The sequence below is a fragment of the Fulmarus glacialis genome, unplaced genomic scaffold (assembly GCF_000690835.1).
Source record: "Fulmarus glacialis isolate BGI_N327 unplaced genomic scaffold, ASM69083v1 scaffold24905, whole genome shotgun sequence".
NCBI classification, from domain to species: domain Eukaryota; kingdom Metazoa; phylum Chordata; class Aves; order Procellariiformes; family Procellariidae; genus Fulmarus; species Fulmarus glacialis.
In genome coordinates this window covers 1-17,580 of record NW_009213994.1, presented here as the reverse complement: position 1 = coordinate 17,580, position 17,580 = coordinate 1, and the positions used below count along the sequence as shown (strand labels likewise).

The 17,580-nt window shown below is 47.4% G+C and overlaps 1 protein-coding gene across 1 annotated transcript; it reads right to left on the bottom strand.

Moving 5' to 3' along the window:
* Positions 1-3,713: 3,713 nt before the first annotated feature.
* On the bottom strand, positions 3,714-17,227 carry LOC104077247 (ras-related GTP-binding protein A). The gene is made up of 9 exons (XM_009578404.1): positions 17,201-17,227; positions 14,902-15,001; positions 13,837-13,903; positions 12,623-12,845; positions 10,441-10,536; positions 8,758-8,880; positions 6,430-6,521; positions 5,353-5,468; positions 3,714-4,377 (listed from the first exon to the last, which is right to left on the bottom strand). The coding sequence occupies exons 1-9, from the start codon at positions 17,225-17,227 to the stop codon at positions 4,280-4,282; spliced, it is 942 nt and encodes a 313-aa protein (XP_009576699.1). The 3' UTR covers positions 3,714-4,279.
* Positions 17,228-17,580: the final 353 nt, after the last annotated feature.

The window sequence follows — 17,580 nt, the reverse complement described above, 5'->3', positions numbered from 1 at the left end:
TAGCCCTCCGCTGCCGAGCTCAGCTTGATGCTTTAATGCCGAGCTCGGCTTGATGCTTTAACACCGCGCTCTGCAACCCACCAGGAAAGAAGAGGGCTGGTCACAGAGAAGGAAAAGCGAAAGAACAAGCGAGAAGGTGTGATGGATGTGCTGATGGGTGCTAAAGGCCACCAGCAGCCCTCAAGTCTTTTATGCAGCAGAACACGGGCCAGAAACATCTGCCCAGCTACAGAAATGGTGGGTGTTGTTCTTGCCCACCCCCGGAGCAGACGAAAAATCAAAGCACTCCAGAAATGGGTGTGTTTTGCTGTTCACCCACCACCCCGAGGTGAGGAGCTGTATGTTGAATAAGTCCAGATCCCTCCTCAATTCAGTCATTAAACTGAGCGCAGTAGCTCCATGCCTCCGCTTTCAAGGTTAACCACAGATGCAATCATGGGTCACGCAAAGTAAAACCCGCAGGACCTTGGCAACGCACCATCCGCCTCTCTCCTCCCCGAAGAGCCTGATCCACCGCCCTTGGCATCTTGAGGCCCAACCGTACTGAGCTGTTCACACAAACGGCTTTGGCTCCGTAGGGAGATGGTCCGTTCCCACCGCTCTGCCGGGAGAGCCGAGTACCTCCATCACAGCCGCAGCGCCAGCGCCTGCCTCCTGTAGCTGTGGTTTGATCAAACATTTTGGGTGGGCTCAGTTGCGTCCCTCCAAGCACAGGTCTCAACCCCTTCCAGCCCGACTAAGCGCACCCCACTTTGTTCTTGATGTGCTGAATGCTTAAGGAACCCCAAACATCAACACGGTCTTGAGAAACGTATGAAAAAATGGATGGTAAGGTGGAAAGTTGAAGGAACTGTTGGATTCAAAGGGTTGTGATGAGCATTAGGAAGACCCAACGGCCACTGGTTATGGAGGAGGTGACTACAGCTGGACCTTGTGTCCAGTTTGGGGCTCCCTAGTGCAAGGAAAGCCGGCAGGAGGTACTGGAGCATGTCCAGGAGGTACAAGGAGAGGCCGAGGGCGCTGGGTCAGCTCAAGGGCTCTCGCTGCTGCCTGCAAGAGCCTACCAGGAGGTACAGGAACAGGCCAGGCTCTTCGTGGAGATGGGTGGTGACAGGACAAGAGGCAACAGCCCAAGGTACACATGGGAAGCTCTGATACATGGATTTTTATTAATAATTTTAAAATCATGAGAGTGATCACACAATGGAACAGGGCTCTTGGATAGGAAACCCCATCCTTGGAGATGCTCGGGACCTGCCTGGAGCAGGACAACAGACACTGAGATGGGGCCTTGCCTACATAATTCTCTGCCAAGCTCCAACTGTTTGAGGTGTGGCACCATACGATCTTAACCACCCAAAATTATCCCTTCCCCATCCCACGTACGGGGAAGATCCCTCATCTGGCCAAGAGCTATTTCCCAGAGGGTCACAGAGGCCGTACGTGATTTGGACACAAGATCTTCTGAACTCCAGGCCCTTAGGGATGGCGCGGATGCCACTCCTGAGGTGCCTACAAGCTACAATGAAGCAGAGCAAGGCCGTTGTCAGGGAACTTGAACTCACCCTGCAGAAGCCATGTCACCCCCTGGATGTGTTCGAGGAGCTGGCTCCAGCTGGAGAGCGGTACCTGGCTGCTGATGGGCACCACAGACCTGTGTCCATCCCACCCAGCCACTTCTCATCTCCTCGAGATGTTGACACTACAGCTATTACGTGCCGCTATGGAGGTAAAATGAAGTGCAGCACCCTTTGGGAGAGCTCCGAAAGTTAAGCTGATCTGAACACAGCTCATCACGGGGGTAACAGCCACTTGTTCACCCTCAAGTCAACCCTACTTGAGTCATCCATGCTTGGTCCAATGCAGGCAGGCGACTGACCCAGGGCTCCGAAAAAGGCCCCGAGGTTTGTTTTTGGGAGAGAGACAAACAAAATACAACTGCAAACTGTCAAAAAAGGTAAGGCAGTTGCCTTGAAATGAAGCCACGTATTTTCACCCACACTGCGGATGGTCGCTGGACAGCGTGCACACAGAGCAGTGCCAGCAGCATCTCTGCCGGAGAGCAAAAGGAAAATGTTGATTTCAGAAGAACTCCCAAAATACATCTACTTTAGGAAAATAGACTTGCAATAAGAGAACAGCAGAACTTTAGCTACCACAATCGTATCGCTGGCCCCGGAGAGGCTTCTGCAAGCCAGGGTACCTGCACGCTGGGTTTGCTCCTGCTCAGCTCTCAGAGCCGTTTGTTACCTGCGTCCCCACCCCACGTTTCCCACCCTTAACATTATCCCACTTTCACATGCTGAACAGTTTATCCCCTAAGGAAACCCAACGGCAACTCCTTGTAACCATGGAAATAAGGCAGCATTTCCCACTGTCCTTTCCTCTGTCTCCAGCAGGAAGAGCTGCCTGCCGTGAAAAGGAACTCTCAGCAGAAGGTGCGTCAATCTGCGCTGGAATTGCAGCCGTAAGCCATCTTCTCCTCTCCTGAAGCCGTGACAGCTGCCTGTCTCCTGCAAGCAGAGCCCTTCCCGGTAATCCCTTGGAGGTGATGTTCTTGAGGCTCCGACAACATTCGGATCGGCCGCGACTCACCCTCTTGCTCTGCTGAACAGTGCTGGGGGCAGGGTTTGGTGCAGAAAGCCGTGAAGTTTCTCCACCGACCGGAGCAAAAGCAGGGACTGACCTTGTCCAAGCGGTGGGGCAGCACCCGCAAGAGGAAACTGTAGTCGCGTTTCAGCTTGCTCCAGCCCGACGTCAGGCAAAAGCGACTGTGGATGAGATTTGCTGTTCCCGCTCCAGGACCGGCACAGTATTCCACACCTTCAAGCACCGAAGACAAACGGAAGCCCTCCGCTGCATCTCCAGCCCATTCACAAGTTCTCCAGAAACTCAGACACCTGAGTTGTCAACAGGAATCTCGCCAAGTTCCTCTCCCACAGGGATGCTGACTTGATTCTCATTGAAAACGCACCCAGCCCGACAGAGCACCAACGCATCTGCCGAGTAGGCGGTGCAAGACGCGGGTGTTTAATACCATAAAGATTGAGAATCGATGGAAGATTTTGTGCGGAACCCATCCTCGGCTCTCCAGCCGAGATGTGCCCTTTAGCTCCCCGTTCTCACATAACAGACTCACCCTGTCAGATTTCCCCCCCAGCGCATGTCTGGGCAGGGATACAGGGATGATTTCGAGAATACAAAGCGGAGAGTCAGGCTCAGAGTCACCACACCCTTTTTTATATAGTAATTTGATGCAGCAAGAGAGAAAAAGGGAAAAGAGATGCTGACAAGCATCAGCTCCCACCCAGCAAGCCAGAGATTCCCCTAACTCACAGTGCTTTTGTTCCTCCTATGTTTAATGGAAATGCACACAAAAAATTCATTAAAAAATAGACAGTAACATCAAGTAACATTGGTGCCAAACACCGTCTGACTGGCTTGTCGCAAACATAGCTAATATAGCTCATGCACCACCCATAACCACCACGCTCCAGGGCTCCTCTGTGCCCGCGCCAGCCCCTCCTGCCTCACCAGGACGAAGATCAGGTGTGCCAGGACTACCTCGCTGCTTGGTCAGTTTGGGTCTTTGGCCTCTTTTATTTACTAGATCTTTCCATCGCTTTGGCAAGTGTGAAGAGGCTGATGCCAGCCTGACTGCTTCACCTGCTGAGGGAATCTTGCCTCCATGTGGGGAAAAATAATTATCTTAAATGAAACTCTGGAATGGCCTTCAGTCAACACCCCCCCAACAACATGAAAGGAGAAATGCAACCGGTACACATCTGCTTGCCAAAGCTGCCCTAGGTTTTAGAATAAAGAAAACCCACTTTCCAAAGCTCTAGGATCTGAAATCCCTGGTAGCAAAAATTTATTTTCATGACTGAAGACAAGGAGAAATTTATAAACATATTCTAGCAACCAACCAATAAAACAGTAAATATTCCATTCCTGTGACTTATATGATCACCCGGGAGCAAAACATCCGAAACGGCTCTGCCACGTGCCGCTATGACAACCAGGAGCATGAGACCATGTGCGCATCACCTGTCCTTACTTCTTCCCAACCCCACATACGCCAGGGAAGTCTCTTTTGAAGGTCCGCAGTGTATCCAGACATCCTCCGAGTGACTAGTGTCCAACGTTAAAAGGAGAAAAAATAAAGCAGCACACTCATTTCAAAGCCCAACAAAGACATCAACATTGTTAGATTCTCCTAAAAATAAGTAGTTCCAATTCATTTTTTCTCCCCCCAAAGACCATGTGCCTTGGCCAACGTTCAGCGCATGAGCAGGCTGTGCTTTGGTCCATCCACTCTCTCCAGCTTCTCAAAGTGTTTTCTGGCATTGCGGATGTTGATAAGCGTAGCCGCAGAAGCTAGGACCGAAAAGGGACAGGGGAGATAAAAAAAGTTAAAAGGGATGCGAGTAACCAACTCCTCGGAAGTTAAGTGCTGCCTAAAAGCAACGTCCCCGTCAGCAAGCTTTCTTATTTCAACCCTATTGCTTGTGCAAAATTTAACGCCGGAAGGTCTGGGCTGCTTGCTGATCCCAGTGCAACACCGAGGAAGAGTCAGAGTGAACTACGGTCAAGCAGTTTGCTCACGGGGATAGCTGCACAAGTCACCACAGCGACACATTTGCTGCTCCTCAAGCACAAAAATATCACAGCTGGTAATTCAGTCACGGGGTTTACACAGGTTTTCCCTAATTCGGTAAACCATTCGAAAAGAGGAGGACAGGAAGCATCGACACTGTGAGCCACCTCAAACCCTAACAGAAGCAGTTTCAATTGGAGTTGTGTAAACAGTTAAATAGTCACACTCTGCCCGTAAGGGCTGGCACTGCTGGCTGCAGTTTCTTTAAGATAAATAGATGCTACTATAATTAGAGTCCTTGCCCACCAAGACAGTTCAGGCAGCAAGAGCAAAAACTCAAGTATGATCCATCTCTGCTTCCTCTCCAAAAATCACTGGGGCTGCCAGATCAGAACAGCCCAAAATAGGTTATTAGACATGACCTACTAAATCAGGTCACATCTGTTATAGTGGTTCCCCACCACTGCTACAATCCTCCACTTGACAGCAACAAATAGCTCAGCTGTCAGAGGCACACGTCTCTTGCCTTCTGCAAAGTCAGTCACTTTTTAACCACCTTCCCCCACCCCCTGCTCCCACAGGGCAAACCAGCAGGACAGTAGATCCCTCTCTATCTTTTAATTACAATCAATCAGTTTTACTGCTTTGCCTGGTATTTGTCATTTTCCAAGAGAAATGCAGTTTAAACAGACTGATTCACCTTTTCGACCCTGCAAACAAAAACAGGCCAGAGGCTTATCTTTGCTTCAACTTACGTATTGAAGGGTCTGACATAACCACCATCACATATGTATTTGATGTGAAGATGTCAATGAAAGCAGCAAAGTTAGAGTTCCTGACCTCCATGCTCTGGAAAGAAGCTGCCAGCTTACTAAGAGGGGAGGAAAAAAAAAAAAAAAAAAAGAAAAAAAGGTAAATGAACTATTACTGTAACATCACTCAAACAGCTTTTGCGCCCATAGCCAACATCCCATTATTTGAGTTGTTGGTAACAAAGAAGTGTTTGAGTCCCCACTTGGCAAGCAACACCAGGTGCAACTACAAGTTTGGTTGGGTTTGGTTTTTTTTTTTAATAAGAAAAAACTCTTTAGCTTTAGGCTAAATGAGAACAATATAAAATGATTTGCACATTGAATGGTGAAGGTAACTTAAGATATACAACTCCACTGACTGTTTGAGTCTGCTATGCCCAAGCAGTCAACGTCACTTGCCCCGTGGATGTAACAGCTCAGTCATTTAGAAGGACAGTTGAACACTCTGTGGATAACCAGCAGAAATAAGTATAAAACTGAAGTATCTGGAGACAGCTCTGTAAACCATGCAGCCACTTCTCCATCCTATTCAGGCTCCAAACACTTGCAGATATTACCAACAGACTGCGGAACCTGGAGGCTGTTCAAAAGCCAAGCTACTCCAAAGCAAGCTTTCCACTTTTCCATTCAAAATATTGATAAAGAGTGTCTGCAAGCCTCTTCCTCCCAAATTAGGTACAGTGTCTGAAACAAAGCACTCCACCTGACTTTCCACAGCACCGTTGACTGTCACTAATTTATCAGCTCAGTCCTGGAACTTCCCTATCTTGTCCAGGAGAATGAGGCCTAGAAGAAAACTGTTGTTTCAAAACAAACCTCTTTCTACCATCAGCAAAGGAAGAAGTTATAAAAGATAACAATTAACTCAGTTGTGTTTAAGCATGCTGCAATTTAACTACAGCATCTCAGCTTGCCGAGCAGTCATAGAACTAGTATTAATTTGGAGAGCCTTCGTGCTTCTGGCTGAAGCCAAAATACCTGCTGAGGTATCTTCCCCATCTAATGATTAAACCAGCTCACCTGCAACTTAGCTTGAATTGTTTAATAATGTTGCTGATTTTCTCAAATCTGTGGACATCGCGCTGTTCTTTGCATTGATAGTGAGAAATGACCTGGAAGGCAGAAAGAGAGAGAATGCAGTTAGTTAGCAATTTATTTGAGCACAGGTCTCAGGCTCAACACCAATTATGGGAAACGGGTGGTGACCAGGACAGGGATTCCCTTTGCCTTTTGCTGATTGAATCTTGGAAACTACTTGCAACAATACTTGCAGTGCTTTCATGGTGAAACAAGACTCGGTAATACAGTCACCAGGAAGCCTTTCACAAGCCCTGATGCAAGTGTGTAAGATATGCAAGAGACACTACTGTCCATTTGAGGTCTGAATACCCCAACTTAGCAGCAATTTAAATCTTGATTCAAACAAAAAGAAAGCGCAAGGAGAAGAAAAAAATGCAAGACCATCACCTCAGGTAGGGGAAACAGACACTTGACAAATGCTGGAATAGCTTTTCCTTCCTAAGTCTATCGTGCTGCAGATTCTCAAGGATTGAACCTGAGAAATTTCCCATTCTGCAACACGTAGGATGCACAAGCGCTGCTCTCAAAGCCAAAGCAAGCCGTTCCTCCCTAAGAAAAGTGGAGCAAAGGAAACCTAGGGAGTTCTCTCTCCATCAGTTAACTGAGTCGGACCAAGACTGCGCTAAGCTGCCTGCATTCAGATCAGTTCCCCTCCTCTTCCTCCCACATAGCGATCCAGCAGCAACATGCAGACCTTAGTGCCTGGTTGCAAAGATTCAGAGGATCAAAAGGTTTTAGGAACCCTTGCAGCGTGATCCACAGGTATCTCTCCCTGACCTTCTTCACAAGGCTGGCAGCCTACAGACCTTCACTCTTCAGCCAAATTAGCTAACGGGCCAAGAACTCCATTTACTGCATAAGGGGAATGACACACAAACAAATAGTTACATCATCTTTATTCCTACAGCAAACCAAAAAGGAGTATATTAAAAACCTTATGCTGTGTGCTTTAAGCTCTTAAGAACCATGAAACCAACTGCTACTGGAAGTGTCAGACGCCCTTGCGCAAGGATGTTACACTCTTGCTTTTCTACCTATGGAGTTACATGTAACAGAGAACTTGCAAGAACTAAGTTTTTTGGTTTTTTTTTTTCCTTGAGCACCTTAAAAAAAATCATCATGTACTTCCTACTTTTTAAACCTGCCCAATTATTCATACAAGTACAGGTTTAGCCAGATTCAAGGATTACATTCATACCAAAGCCTTCATTGTATGCAAGTTCATTCCTTAACTTTCCAGATAGGTTTTTCTGTTACTGTGATTTGAATACAATTTCACAGTAAGATTTCCACTTCAGGTGAAAAGAGTTCTGCGGGAAGTTTAAATATACGAAAAAAAGTGAGAAGAGTCTTTTTAAAAGTCACCATTACACTGAAAATAAGCATAGAATTTTTGTAGCAAAGATTATTCTTTTTCAGTAAAAAACATATTTATAAGGAAAGTACTGTTACATACGACCAAGGTGGAACTGTTTATTATCTACAAAAGATCAAAAAGCAGAACTTGCCAGAAATGGCAGGTGTTTACTTCTGATAGTTTAAAAAGTGAGAAAAGTAATGGCTCCTTTTCCACATTCCCTCCATCATTTCAAAATCAGACCTTTGGCCATCACGGAAAGCACTCAAAAAATTCAAAACCATTCCTTCAGGTCAGTAAGAGTTTCGGTGCAAAGCCTGAAGAGACCAATCCAGAAACCAAGAGTATGGACGGACAAGCAGCAACGGTGGTTTCAACTAGCACGTTTTACCTACAGAGACAACGGATTGGAAGCACAGTTACCATGCAGCCAGTAACTGCAAAAGCCATTGCAATCCAACTGCTTGTGATCCTCTATCCATACTCCAGGCTTGTAGAGCATCAGACAGAAAAAAAAAAAAAGAAATCAAGACCAGTTAAAATGCCAGGCCAGGAGGAACTGAAAAGGCTTATTTCAAGCTAAAGAAGGTTCTTGCCCTGTGCAGAAAGGAATTCTCAAAAAAATCCCACGGCCGACAATGCAACGGGGATATGAAACCCTCTCATAGCTTGGAAGAGGGAAACACCCATCAGCCCCTCGGCTCAACTGCTAGAAGTGGAAATTTTGGGAAGGTCCTGTGAGCCATGGAGTCACGTCAGCTACTTTCAATATCACAAGGCCTGGATCAATGCGTTCTGCCATCTGGCGCTGGCACCTCTCTTTGGGCTACTGCCACAACAGCACTTTCCATCCAGGGAACTCTGTCCTAGGCTGGGCAGAGGAACCCGAAGGGCAGAACTGCTGTATTCACCAGGAAAGTGGCTCTCTCAAACAGAAGCACTTCATCTGCCTCGATGATCTGAGCAAAGTTCCTCAGGTTCATTTCCAGCTGCTGGACATTGGGGATCAGCTGATAGACTATACTGGACCAAGCCTGTCAATAAAGAAAGACACAACGTAAGGGCTGCATTAGCACTTCTCTGCCTCATGCTCTTGTTACGCAATGTGCTCAAAAACTGATTATTTGCAGTTCTGAGTGTTGACAGCCTAGGCAAGACTGAGAAGCTTCTCCCACCTCTGTGTCCATGTATCTCTACCACAGTGGCGACTACCAGTACCCCAGACCTCAGTAAACTCTTCATGAGGTAAAGTTCTTCTCTACATCAGTCACAGAGAAACTAGAATACTATTAAACAGGCTTAAATCATCCTAATTTTAAGCTGGCAATGCTTCTATCTACTGCTCCCAGATAAACCCGCCCAAGTTTTCAGAGTTTTTTTTAATCTTGAGCAAGGTCAACATGCAGATGGATACTTGGCAGCTCGTCACTGATCCAAACAGAAAGCTCTCATCTAACCCAGTGAGTCAGGAACAAGCCCAGAAGGGACTGGGGATGCTGTAACACGCATCTGTCCTCAGACTCGGGTCCTCTAAGCTCAGCTTCACCTTACTGCCTACGTACTGACTCAGGTTTGTGTCAGCGCCTGACCACACGCTTCCCCTCAGGAGTCAGGGTAGATATTCGTGTCTCCTATTTGCCAAGTACCTAATATTTACCAAACACTCCTACCATCCCACCTGCCAAACACAAAGTTAAAAGCCCAAGCCAAAGGTATGAGCTCTGAAGAGCTCTGGCAGGGCTGTCTCTACAATAGCACAGGTCTGCCTCTGTATAAGCCGCTCAAATGGAGTAACCGGCCTAACTGATGAACATTAGGGATGCCTGCAGGAAGACAGGGTATGCCACTGCTTAGTAAGGCTCATTTCTAGAGGGAGCTGGGTACATGCTTTGTGAAGAGTGATGTCTGGCATACGGTACCGTATCAGCCTCAACCAAACACATCATACACTGAAGGCAGGGGAATTTGCTATGGCTTTAGATGGATTTGCCAGGATGGTGAAATCTGCCATCCGAAGTCCCACTGAAGTCAAGAGCCAAATGGTCCTCACCTTCAGACAAGCAACCCAGCCATTATGCTACCACCACTGCTTGTTAGCATTAGCTGGCAATTATAATGATCATTTGCTACCAGCGTAGCCCAGGTAGCACTCACCACTCCCACACCTGGAAGACCTCTGACACTGCAGTCAAGATAGCAAAAAACCCCATCCCCTCCTGAAAGCAAAGCAAATTCCCAGAAGGGTAAATGCTCGTGTTTTAACAGTGCTGCAGAGAAACACAGGAAACAATTCCATGCTGGATAAACATGACTAAAGGATGCAGAAGCTCTTTCTAAAGTAGCCAGGCAAAGCGTTCACACAGTATTAACATACTGACACCATGACTCCAACATGTGGAGGGGTTTTACTTTTTCTAATTAAAACCAGGATGCTCTGATGCCATTTACAACAGCTAACCTCCAAAAGTAGTTGCTGCAGAACTAAAAAAGGCCTGTCACTAACAAACCAGTAGCAACCAACCACTCGCCTTCCTCATGCTCTTGTTTTCGAGTGGGAGGGGGGAAGCCAGATACAGAGAAGAAGCTGTACAAACCTTGTAAAGTGTTTCATCCCAGATGGAAGTTCTAAAACAAACACATTCCAAGGGACGGGAAAGGCGCTTCAAGTCTTCCTCACGTTCTTTAAAAATCTGGGAAATAAAAAAAGATTAGCAGTTGAGCGTAAATATTTCTGCCTTTGGTGTGGTTGCTGTATTGCATTTACAGCACACATTTCAAACAAATCTCAAGTACCTACAGCACTGGAGACAAGACAACAGCAGAGCACGCTGGCCAGGACAGGCTGGCAGAAACCCCTTCCACTGGAACAGCAGGGACAAGCAGACCATGGCTGTCTTGCAATAGATCTGACTGGGACTCAAAGCTGAAATAATTACGGGTGTTGTGGAGCGGAAACGGAAGCGGACACGCATGAGCATCTCTGAGGAACTGAATTTTGACAAGTCCCTGGACACAGGCAAAAAGCTCCATCACTGAGAACAGGATAGGAAGAAAGCATTTGAGGTTCATCAATATGAGCACCTCTGACGCATATACTTATACCATCTTCTCTTCTCACACCATACTCTGCCCTTAGAAGTTATGGTTACAAAAAAAGGGGAGCAGGGGGAACAGCAAAGACCAGACAGCCTTGTGCCAGGCTCCTACAGAACTGCTAAAAAAGCAGCAGGACAGCCAGCAACACGCCTCTGCAGGGGAAGACAAGTTGACCACCTTCACCTCAGCTTGCTGTTTTTAGGAACATGACAGAACACTAACTGATCCCCATGAAATACTGCATAGGCCAACACTTACCATTTGGGTCCTGGGATACCAAAGGCTTCAGTAAGATTTATAGAGAGAGTGATTTAGTCCAGTATTTGCATGTTCTTCTGAGTAGCAGATACCTTAAAACAGATCTTGATGGGTGTGCAATGATACACGTTGAAAGCATATCTGAAGTAAGGCCCCCCTTCTGTCTACCCCTCACTTCGGGGCCTCACTAGAGTCTGCACAACTATGTAAAACCAGCATTTGTCCACTAGTCCCAAAACAAATCTGGACAGGACAGCATCAAGAAGATCTTAGACTCATCCTTCAGTCTGGAGGGAAGGCAGATGGAAGTGAGGAAAAGCTCCTTGAATCAACACTACGAACAAGCTCTTTGAGCTATTTCTGCACTGAGCTGGAGGACAGAATTAAAACTGGAAGAGGAGGATCACCACTCTCGGACAGCATGAGTGATCTGAAGCCAACGGGCTACGTGGAAGAAGTAGTCTGTCTATGCAGGGAGGTCAGGGTGTGGTTTCAGCCACAGGACCTCGTGTGGTCTCCTTTGCAGCTGCCCAGGCACATGCTCACCAGGAATTAGAAGAAAGTTTAGTAAGACTTCTTACTTCAGACAAAAGCCAACAGCCTAAAGTGGCCTCCAAACTTGCCGCAAGCCAGGGAGGGGCCAAGCAGCCAGGGTTGTACTTGTCTAACCCACAAAGCTAATTTTTCTTTTGGTATCAGGAGTCGGTTGCTTTTTAGTCCAAGCTGAAAAAGCAAGGTTGGTAGGAACTCAACATTTTCCAATCTCCCTGCAACCTTTCAAAAGCTCCGAAAAGAACAGAAAACACCAAACATCCCTGAAAGGTTGATCCCCAGCCTTTGCAGGATGCCTCTTGGGGCAGAGGAGTGCTTAAGAGGTGATCTCTGGGCAGGCAGGCCAAACAGAGAGCAGCATCAACCGACAGAAACCACCTTCTAGTTAACTGTGAAAGTTTCAACTTCTTTTTTTTTTTGGTTGTGCTTTAGAACAGAGCCTATGCTGGACTGAAAGCAACAGCTAAAAAGAAACCAACCATCACTGTCACCACCACCATCCTCAAAGCCATCCAAATGGGGAGCAGTGAGTTTAAGATCGATGGATTTCTTTCAGTTCTACCACCCTTCTGGGGCGAAGGTCTGGTGAAAGTACTAGAATCAGTGCTATAGAAGAAAAGGCTTAGAGTAGTTGTCACTAAAAATCATTAGTTCTGTTCTTCACTAGATTATATGCAAGAGACAGCGATGACATACAATTTAGAAAAGGCAGAAAAAGCCTAGAGGGCTTTGACAATTCTTAACATCTGAGAAACCCTTCTAGGAACAGTGCTGATGGGGCTGTATTTGAAGTATGAAATTGCAATACATTAGCACAGTCAAAAGATGCTCTATCTGAAAGCATTTCTATGGCAACTATCAGCTTCTCACCAAATCCCGCTGATCCTCCTGCACCAAGTCCATCTTGTGCACTAGACAAAAGATCTTTGCATCAGGAGAGTTCTGAAGAATTGCCTCCAAGCATGACTGGTAGTAGTGCATGTCCTTCTCCAGTTCACGGCTCTCTACATCAAAGACATAGATGAGGACTTCTACGTTGCGGAAGATGTTGTCCCGCTGACTGGTGAAGTAGTTCTCCATAAAGGTGTCCTGTCTGAGAAGGAGCAGAGCAACAAAGCAAGGAGACTCCCATTAGAGCAACCAGGTCTTGCTTAGCATTGTCAGGAAAGGTGCTACATATAAAATACCTCCTGCTAGAAAGGCAAGATTTGTATTTTGAGCTAGAGACCCTATCACAGGAGTCTAGACAAGAGCCCCACAGGTGGCTAAGTTCCCCATGACATACGGCTCCCTAAGCATTTCCAACGGAGCAAAGCTGGATGCTTCACCAGTCTCACAGGAAGCTGAAGCTTCCTTCATGTCACAGCTGGCTGCTCAGTGTCCTGTGCAAACGGCGCTATGTTGCTTCTGGACCGAGGCTTTGGAGAGTTGCATATAAAAAAGCCACAGCAGCAGAAGCTAAAATATAACCAAAACCATCAGTGTAGCCTCTTATTACAGGATTTAAATCCTCTTCAATTTTGGCTGAATATGGCTCAGATAACACATGAGGACATGAGAGCTGATGAAGCTTAGCAAAGTTGGACAGCTCTGTCAATGGGAGAGCGTTCTTCAGAAAGCTCCTTCCAGGAGCCACAGGATCACTGTCAACCTTCAGCATCGCTTCTCAGCACACACCCCATTTGGATCAAGCTGGTGATAAGCAATTCTGAAACCAGCACCACCTCAGGAGAAAGTCCAAGTGAGGGGCTCAGGCTTTTTGCCAGCAGAAGAAAGCAGCCAGCAAGGGAAGGGTGGACCTATGCACTGCTCCTTTTATGTAGGGATAACTCAAGAGACAGCATAATCATGCCAACCTCTTCCACCCACCTCCACGCACAAGCCTAAGATGTGGCATCCATTCTCTCCAGAGTTGTCTCACCAGTTTTACAGTGCATACATAACCCTTGTTCTATTCCCTTCATTCACAAGCAGCATACTCATCCCTCCAGGGCAGGAGGGCCTCTGTTTTGTTACAGCCCCAGCCTCATTCCCCAGAGCTAACCCCCAATGGTTTCAAAAGCAAAAAAATAAACAGTACCTACCCTCCGCAGTCCCAGAGGTTTAATACCAGGTTTCCTAGAAATCTAACATGGGAGTGCTCCACATCAACTGGAAAGAGACAACAGGAGTTTACCGACTGTACCACACACCCAGATCAGAGCTACCTCCTCGGGCAGCCAAAAACGCCATTCTTCACAACACAGCCCACAATTTGTAAAATCCCATCTAAACAACATTGTCGTACGTAAATCTGTAGCCAAAGGCACTATGGAAAAAGACAATTCCCAGAGTAATTCAAGCCTTCCTGCTCTCTAGCCAGGACACTACTCTCCTGAGAAGCACAGCAGGCGGTTCCCCTTTAACTACATGTTCTCTGATCTTTGTGATATTTTAAGAATGACATTAGTTCCAGCACACTCTGCAAGGCCTTAAGCAAGCCTTAAAAACAAATCAGTAACACAAAGAATGTAAACTTTAGGAACAGGCCAAATTTACGGCAAAGAGGAAATGTACACCAATCTGTGACATTAAGTCCTCACAGGCGCTTCCCAGCGAGGAGCGTTAGATCCTGACAATTCATACCCCCGTTTCAGAGGAATCACTTATTGCTTTTTCAGATCAGTGGCTTTGGAGGAAAAAAAACAAGAGGCAGAAGACACTAATTAAACCTAGTGCATCATCCTGCCAAAACCACAGGTGCGTAACAAGATCACTGCTGCACTAGTGATCAGCTGGCTAAAAACAGGAAAGCTTCACCAACAAGGAGGACCATGAGGAGGCTCTGAACACTCCTCCAATAGCAGGTGTAGCAGCAGCAAAAGCTGCCTCCTGATCGAAAAAAAAAAAGAGTTAAGGGTAAAAGTTCACCAATAAAGCAGCAAAACTCAACCCAGTGCTGCCTTCCCTTTCATTCCAGCTTCCTACCTGCCCTCAGCTGAACTCAGGAGTGAAGTTCCCTGTGAGGTGTGGCAGCTGGGAGGATCAGCAGACACCCACCTACTCCAGAGCAGAGGAGAGGCAGGGATTGCTGGAGGGAAGAGCCTCGCCCCTTTAATGGAGGGGGTTTGAGCCCTCAGAATTTGCAGTTCAAACAAGAGAAATCTTACTTGTGGCACCCAGGCGCCGCGTGTCCCTGGCGATGTAGTTTGCAAAGATAATGGACCTCATGCTGGTCTTCCCAGACCCACTTTTACCCATCAGCAGCACCTGGGAAGAAAAAAAGAAACAAGAATTAGCTACCACAGAGCACCAGGTCCTTCATGGCTCCCTCAGGGTTAACATCTTCCCACCGAAGCCACCAAAACACAGGACCAACATACTTCAGATGTGAATGCATCAGAAGAGAGAGGCAAAGAAGAGTACCACACCTGGGGAAAGCAGGAGACAGACGACCTTACCTCCCTGCCATCCACGGTCACTGAATCAGTCAGACTGAAAACCTTTCCATCTTGTTTGCACTCTTGAACTATGCCCCCCATCCTCTCAGGAATCTCTGCCCATCCAGGCACCGCACTCCTTTTCCTTCAACCGGCTGCCTACCACCCAGAAGGAAGCGCAGCCAGCCTACAGCCTCTGTCCACCGAACCCCCTTTTCCCAACACATGCTGGCAGAGGACTCGTGGAGTTCATAACCATCGGGAGCTGCTCCCGAAGCTGCCGCAGCCTCCCCCTTCCCCAGGCCCTTGCACCTGCACACTTTACAAACGCACAGGTGAAGGCTTGATGTTTTTGATCACAGCCAAGGACTTTGCCAAGACAAAACAACAGCTTTATCCCAAGCCTTTAAGACCAGGCTGAAAACAATCCCTTGCCCACTCAGCACTGGTATTCTCCACCCATTACTTCTCTCCTAGTCTTGCTCTTTTCCTTCTCGTAATATGACTTGTTTTCTCTTCCCTGACAGAAGTGAAATACAAGTTACATTTCAAGTTTCAGGTGTCAGAAGACCAGCAAAAAGTTAAAAGCAAATGGGATAGCCCCATAGTTCAAGTGCACCAGGCTATCGTGCAGGGGGGACACTTGACTCCTCCTGTTTGCAGATCATCAGGCTGAAGGAGAGGTAGCACCTCTGGCAGCCAAAAATGAGGGGATGATTTGGGGGGGAGGGGGGAAGAGGGGAGACCGTCACACAGGGCAAGACTCTACATTGTGATCTAAAAATAAAAATTAAAAAACCCCAACAGTGACAGCCAACACAGACTTGCTCACAAAAACAGCTGTTAAACAAGTTCCAGTTACAAAGTCAAATTCAGCCTTTGGCAACAGCTCTGAAAATCTATCATCAAGGATAGGTTTAACGAGAGCACAGCCGGCCCGAGTCTGCCTGCCCAGCCCGCACCAGTGCCAAACACTAGCTGGGAAGGCACTCGCTCGACTCCCAACCTCGCTCCGCAACTGCACGGCAACAGCTGCCAGACTCTTGGGGCAAAACAGGAGAGGCAGAATCGCACCCTCCTGTTTGCACATGTTACCCTTCTGAGAGCGACCGCAACGTTTCACAGGCTGGCGAGCACCCTTTCCAAAAAGAAGTTGACCACACACCTCGATGATTTGGTAACAAGGACTTTTCCTCAGAGAGGCAGGCTGGTCAGCTCACACCTACCAGCCTTTCCAGAGCAAACCCCCGGAAAGCTACACTGTCTTCTTCCCTGACCTACACACAGGGCAGAAAGAGATAACATCAACATCTCTCATTTCAGACCACCTGCAGAAAAAGCGCATGCAGAGACTCAACAGAGCTCAAAGGCACAGCCCAAGTCAGCCTACAGGTGAAACCAATTCCCAAGTTTTAGACTGCGGAGGCCTTTCAAAGGGGTCAGACACCAGCACGTAGGGCCAGGCAGGAAACCCAGTCCTGGCACACCACGGAAAGACAGCTCTATCTTCTCTACACAGCTGCTTTAATGGCTTTGAAGACGCTTCCTGCTGGAATACACCCTCCACCAATTCTTAGTAAAAGTGCTGCTCCTTCCCCGTGTGTTAAGCTTCATCCTCCCAGGAGTCCTCAGTGAATTACGGGCTCCCCAAGCAAGTTTCTGTAACACATCAGGAGGGTCTCCCCACGGGCCAACAAAGCGGGTTACAGCATACCCTCTTCCCTCACGCTGCGGGAGGTACGCAGTGAGCGGAGGGTTTTGCAACACGTTACCAGACGCTCACACGGCAGTTATCATGGATGGCTCTGCAGCAAGCCTGCACTACCACTCACGCCAGCGAATAAACTCAAACCTGATTTTAATTTCTAGTGCTTTAAGCAAAGGATGCATCTGCTGACTCTGAGAGCCTGAAGAGGCACCTGACAGCCAAAGAACACACTGAGGTACAGATGCAAACACATAACAACATTAGCAAATGCAGATGGGGAAGGAAAACCCAGTTGCAAAGGATTCTCCTTTCAGTTCTTACCTTTTTCTTCATGGCTGTGCTTGGCATCACCCACCTACAGAGAGAAGACCATTTTCTTACATTGCTCTACTTTTCTCAGTTACAGGCTTCACTTCAACATCCAAATCCCACCCACAGAAGTACCGTGCAAAAGGGGAAGCACTCCCATACTGACATAATTCCCCCCAACCTCCACCTCACCAGGCACTTGACAGCTTCTGCTCCAGATGGCATGGGGGAACTTTAGCAAAAGCCTCCTACTGTTAAGAGAACCCTCTAACACGCCCATGATGAACAACGTTCTCGTAATTACATGGCCGAAACAGGCCTAAGCAGGATAAATGCAGCCAGCGCTGGAAGGCAGCGGGAGACACCCACACAGCTGCCACACTGCTCGGGTC

Coding starts and splice junctions, on each gene's coding strand:
- LOC104077247 (XM_009578404.1), bottom strand. CDS start 17,227: ATGCCAAGCACAGCCATGAAGAAAAAG. Junction 15,002..17,200: donor GCACAGCCATGAAGAAAAAG/GTAAGAACTGAA, acceptor TTTTCTTCCCAG/GTGCTGCTGATGGGTAAAAG. Junction 12,846..13,836: donor AACCTCTGGGACTGCGGAGG/GTAGGTACTGTT, acceptor GCTCCTTCTCAG/ACAGGACACCTTTATGGAGA.